Genomic DNA, 6,000 nt, shown 5'->3' with positions numbered 1-6,000 from the left:
GAGGAATGGCTGAGGCACTTGGGGCTGTTTTCATTGGAGAAAAGAAGGTTTAGGGGTGACTTGATAGAGGTGTACAAGATGATTAGGGGTTTAGATAGGGTTGACCATGAGAACCTTTTTCCACGTATGGAGTCAGCTATTATGAGGGGGCATAGCTTTAAATTAAGGGGTGGTAGGTATAGGACAGATGTTAGGGGTAGATTCTTTACTCAGCGCATCGTGAGTTCATGGAATGCCCCCGCCAGTAGCAGTCGTGGACTCTCCCTCTTTATGGGCATTTAAACAGGCATTGGATAGGCATATGGAGGATTATTCCTGATGAAGGGCTTTTGCCCGAAACGTCGATTTTGCCTGTCCTCGGATGCTGCCTGAATTGCTGTGCTCTTCCAGCACCACTGATCCAGAATATGGAGGATAGTGGGCTTGTGTAGGTTAGATGGGCTTGGTTCGGCGTAAGATCGAGGGCCAAAGGGCCTGTACTGCGCTGTATTTTTTTTCTATGTTCTATGTTTCTATGAATAGGAGGCAGCCATTTAGTATCTCATGCCTGTTTTGCCAACCTGTTAGATCATGCTTGATCTATATCTCAACACGAACTGTAAATTGCTGTAGAGTAGGGCCATTTCCACCACAGTTTGTCAAACATGCTAGGTTGCATTTGACATAAATGGAATTATGTGTTTCAGTGGGTGCCACAAAGGAATAGGTTGGTGATGCTGGCAAGAGTCAGATGGAATAAAAGTTGAAAAGAGGCTCATATTTCAAATTTGATCCTGTCTAAAAGATATTACAAGTTTTTTTTTAAAAATGTATTTTCAGAAAGACAGTTTTATTGTCAACATGCGAATCGTCAAATTGGCCAACATTATGTCATCATTTCTGAGGAATATTTTCAAATATCCTAAAACAGTTGCATAGAAGAAGTGGGTGAAGGTAAGTTGTGGTTACGTACTACTTTTGATATTTGAACCGAATCGGATAGTCATAGAGATGTACAGCATGGAAACAGACCCTTCGGTCCAACCCGTCCATGCCAACCAGATCTCAACCCAATATAGTCCCACCTGCCAGCACCCGGCCCATATCCCTCCAAACCCTTCCTATTCATATACCCACCCAAATGCCTGTTACATACTACAATTTTACCAGCCTCCACCACATCCTCTGGCAGCTCATTCCAAACACGTACCACCCTATGCATGAAAAGGTTGCCCCTTAGGTCTCTTTTATATCTTTCCCCTCTCACCATAAACCTCTGCCCTCTAGTTCAGGACTCCCTGACCCCAAAAGACTTTTTCTATTTATCCTATCCATGCCCCTCATGATTGTGTAAACCTCTATAAGATCACCCCTCAGCCTCCATCGCTGCAGGGAAAACAGCCCCAGCCTGTTCAGCCTCTGCCTGTAGCTCAGATCCTCCAACCATGGCAACATCCTTGTAAATCTTTTCTGAACCCTTTCAAGTTTCACAACATCTTTCCGATAGGAAGGAGACCAGAAATGCACGCAATATTCTAACAGTGGCCTAACCAATGTCCTCTACAGCCGCAACATGACCTCCCAACTCCTGTACTCAATACTCTGACCAACAAAGGAAAGCATACCAAACGTCTACTTCACTATTCTACCTACCTGCGACTCCACTTTCAAGGAGCTATGAACCTCCACTCCAAGGTCTCTGTTCAGCAACAATCCCTAGGACCTTACGATAAAGTGTATAAGTCCTGCTAAGATTTGCTTTCCCAAAATGCATCACCTCGCACTTATTTATGCTACAGACTGCTCTCATAGAAGATCCAGCATGCATCAACGCCACCCCCAACAAATCTTCATTTTAAATCAGAATGGCAGAGACTCGGACCATAAATCATCAGACATCAAAGTTACAGTATGACAAATAGAAAGTAAGTGCAAAGAAAAATCAGGAGACAGTCTGAGGGGAATCTGGGTTAAAGTTGACACTGCAGAAGTTGAGTCATAGTCGACTCTTCTGCTCCTAGGATGCTGCCTGCTTTTCCAGCACCATACTTTTTGACTCTGATCTCCAGCATCTGTAGTCCTCACTTTTCTCAAGTCACTGCTTGAGCAACATGAGATGTTAAGTACAAAATTGCTTGGGGATACGGGAGGGTAATATTTAAAAAGATCTGAGTCGTCGAAAGGGTACTCATGAGCAATACCTGAGACGTGAAGGTGACTCAGGCGTGAGAGCTCTTCTCGTCAAAAGGGTACTCATGAGCAATTCTGAGAACTGATCTGTGAAACTTGTCAGATAAATTTATCTATTTCATCGATGCTGTGTTTCTAATGAATGAATAAAATTAATCAAATCAAATCAGTTTTTAAATAAGCTTCACTGAGACATTAAATGGGGGAAGTTAGTGACATAGTACTAATGTCACTGGTTAAGTTACCTAGAGGGCCAGGCTAATACTCTGGGGCACTGGCTCAACTCTAAAATAATTTCTACTGGAACTTAAATTCAATCAAATATAAAGCTAACCTCAAAAATGATGGCCATGACAATTATCATTGACTTCTGTAAAAATGAAAAATCTGAATCACTAATGTTCTATAAGGAAAGAAACCTACTGCCCACACTTGATCTGACAACAGCAATGTGGTTGACTCTTAACTGCCCTCTGAAATGGTGTACTAAGCCATGCAGTTCAAGGGCAATTAGGGATAGCCCATATCCCACACAAGAACAAAAGTAGTTCTCATTCGTCAAATCAATGCCACAAAACCACAGCAATCTATATAAATTGAAACTGCAACATGATGTTAAAGAAAGATTTATTGTCATAAAATCCACAAAATGAAAGACCAATTAACTCAGAGACAGCAAAGATAAATGTCTACTGTGAGAACTGGCCTGGAAAGATAATTACTGCACTAAGGACACTATAACCAATAGCAGGGAGATGTTTACAGAAAACATGGACAAACACTGGTTAAGTTACCTCTAGGTAACTTAAGACTATGAGTCTAGTGCATGTCGTTCTGTTGTAACCCATGTTTTGTTAACACAAATTCACTAACACAATTGATGAATTGGGACACTATTTATAAAGCGCAAATCTTTAAGCATGCATTGGTTATAACAAGATTCTGGACCCACCAGTTTAAATGGTGCTGTTATTACGCAATTTTCTTATAACACAGAATTGCAAAAGAATGGAACTACCACATCATAGCAGAATTGCCTACATGTTTTTGGCCAGTATAGATTCAATGGACAAAGGGTACGATTCAGGAATGTTCATCTTCCAAAACTATTATTCACCTGACAGCAAAGGAATAAAAACCTGTCTAAAATTTCCTCAGCATTCCAGGATCACAAACCACCTAGAAGTTGGTGCTTATGATGCATCACAAAGATGTATACCACAAAATATATATCTAAGTAAAACAAATGTTAACAAATAGAAAACCTATTTTAAATAGAGTAACTACTTACAGTGTGAGCACATCTCAAGGGGATAACTCGCTTCATTTCCCTGAAAAAGATCAAAGTTTATAAATTAAACTCAAAAGCAAATTAATGCAGTTCAGCATGCTTTGAGTGGCTGAGGTTTTTTAAATATCTTTGCCTAGCCAGAAGTGAATGCATAGTAAACAGCTCAGTACTTGTAAAGCATATTTTTATTTTAATCAACTACCATACATGCTTACTTTAAACATACAAGTACTTCAATCAATATCTAAGAACACTAAAGTCAAATTTCCATAAGTTAAATAGACTGTGCCTTTGAAATTACAGCATTTGCAAGTAAAATTCTTCTCTTTTTCATCCTTTACAATTCATGACATTTTTTGCTGCAATGCCTCAAGTTATGCAATTGGCATTTAGAGGAGCACATCTGTTGTAAGTTGGTGTGAGCTGCCATTTATCTCTGATCTCATGACCCCACTTGGGATTCCAAACTCCACGATGGTAGCACCACCTGAGGGTGTGACAATTTGAATGCTAAATCAATTAACATCATAAATAATAGCTATTAAGGCAAGAAGCTAGAATTGGAGGAACCCAGAATCCTGGAAGGTTATAGGTCTGGAAGTGGTTACAAAGATAGACAAGGGCGAGGCAATAGACGATCTAAAGCAAGAGCAAGAAATTTAAAACAAAGGAGCCAATTTTACTCAAGCATAGGGGAGGAACAACAAATGGTTGAGGAGGCTAGCAGCAGGGCTTTGGCTGAGCTCAACTGTATGGCGGTTTGGAAGATGGAAGCCAACCAGGAGAACACCAAATGAGATAACAAAAACTTCAATGAGTTCACACAATCAAAATGTTATGGATGCAGAAGGAAGGGATCCTGCCCACTGTATGTGCATCAGTGAGTTCAGATGTGCTGAAGCAGAGGCAAAAAACTGGACCAATAGGTCTACGCCAGTGTTTGCACTCCAAACAAGCCTTCTCTATACCACTTAGATTCTCATTTTCCTGTTACCAGAATGCAAACAATAATATAAAAATAAAATGTAAAATCAGCATGAACAAGGAACAAGTTTTTGATATTTTTGTTAATGAGCACCTATGGGACCAAGATTGTGCTAGTTGATCAAAAGGTCCATAAAAACACATTACGTCAGGCAGAGAGACAGGCAGAGAGACAGGCAGAGAGACAGGCAGAGAGACAGGCAGAGAGACAGGCAGAGAGACAGGGCGCCCTCTTGTTGTGCTGCTACTATTTCACTCCCTTGCCCAAATCTGTTGTACACAATCATTGTAGAAATTTTAAAAAATATCTCAAAAACCTTAACCTGCCTTTATAAAAGAAATCTAACCTGCACCTTCATATCCAGTTAAACACCAAACAGGCAATACTTTACAGGAAAAAGTGAGGTCTGCAGACGCTGGAGATTAGAGCTGAAAATGTGTTGCTGGAAAAGCGTAGGTGGTCAGGCAACATCCAAGGAACAGGAGAATCGACGTTTCGGGCATAAGCCCTTCTTCGGGCTTATGCCCTAAACGTTGATTCTCCTGTTCCTTGGATGCTGCCTCACCTGCTGCACTTTTCCAGCAACACATTTTCACCTCCTGATGCTGCCTGGCTTGCTGTGTTCTTCCAGCCTTCTGGCTGTCTACATTGTAGTCCCAATAATCAGATGTCCACCAAAATATTCATACTTTTAAATAGCCACAAATTCTTCCGGCACACAGATCATTCTTACTTGCCACCAAATATCCCTTCTCATTTTAGGTCATACAGCCAGCCACTGAACTGTGAAGGAAATCATGCTCTCCAATAACAATGTGTTAAAAGCTATGTTAAATCTGACATTCAGGGCTGGATACTCCCCAAAAATGCAAGATGCAGGAGCTGCGTGCCAGAACCAGCTCTCTGGTGTGAAACAGAGTTTCAGATTATGAACTCTTCATTGATATAGATGTCTTCCCTGACCAACTAAGCTTTTGGGGCAGGAATTCACACAGGTTTTACACACCCAAAGATTGCTGGTTGTCCCCAGAGAGCTTGTGCTAAAGCTTGCCAATATATCGCAGGACTTATATATCCCCTTCTGTGAGGGGTCAAGTGGTCACATCTTACAATAAGGACACCTCTCTGTTCAAAGTCATCCCACTTTGACTTAAATTCCTCCTGCTTCTCTCAGCATAAGGTTCCCTTTCAAGGCGTCAGTATCCTCTTGGTCATCACAATTACCATGAATGTTACAGGTCATGTAATTACACCAAGTACCAGACAGTACCCTCTAATTCCACAATGCCCTGTTGGATTCCAGTTTGTTATCCAAGAGCTGTGAAGAGGTCATTGCAGCACCTGGGAGACAGATGACCATCAGCATGCAGCCACCTACAAGATGCTGCAGAGGTCTGTTGTGATGGGAAGTCAGATACGTGTGTGTGTGTGTGTGTGTGTGTGTGTGTGTGTGTGTGTGTGTGTGTGTGTGTGTGTGTGTCTATCTTTGAAGTTGGCACTCTCCCTCAACACCAGTTCTCACTTTAAGGGAAAAGCAGAGATTTAGAGATGAGTG

The 6,000-nt window shown here is 41.3% G+C and overlaps 1 protein-coding gene across 1 annotated transcript in view; it reads right to left on the bottom strand.

Annotated features, from left to right (window-relative positions):
* Positions 1-6,000, bottom strand: part of LOC122553113 (calcineurin subunit B type 1) — a 69,901-nt gene that overhangs the window by 45,477 nt on the left and 18,424 nt on the right. Inside the window, exon 2 of the mRNA XM_043696664.1 lies at positions 3,461-3,500. Coding sequence (XP_043552599.1) covers positions 3,461-3,500 — 40 coding nt within the window. The remainder of the gene's footprint in view (positions 1-3,460; positions 3,501-6,000) is intronic.

Source organism: Chiloscyllium plagiosum, chromosome 9 (genome assembly GCF_004010195.1).
Source record: "Chiloscyllium plagiosum isolate BGI_BamShark_2017 chromosome 9, ASM401019v2, whole genome shotgun sequence".
Taxonomy (NCBI): domain Eukaryota; kingdom Metazoa; phylum Chordata; class Chondrichthyes; order Orectolobiformes; family Hemiscylliidae; genus Chiloscyllium; species Chiloscyllium plagiosum.
Note: the sequence above shows the minus strand (reverse complement) of the source record. Positions and strands in the feature narration are given on the sequence as shown.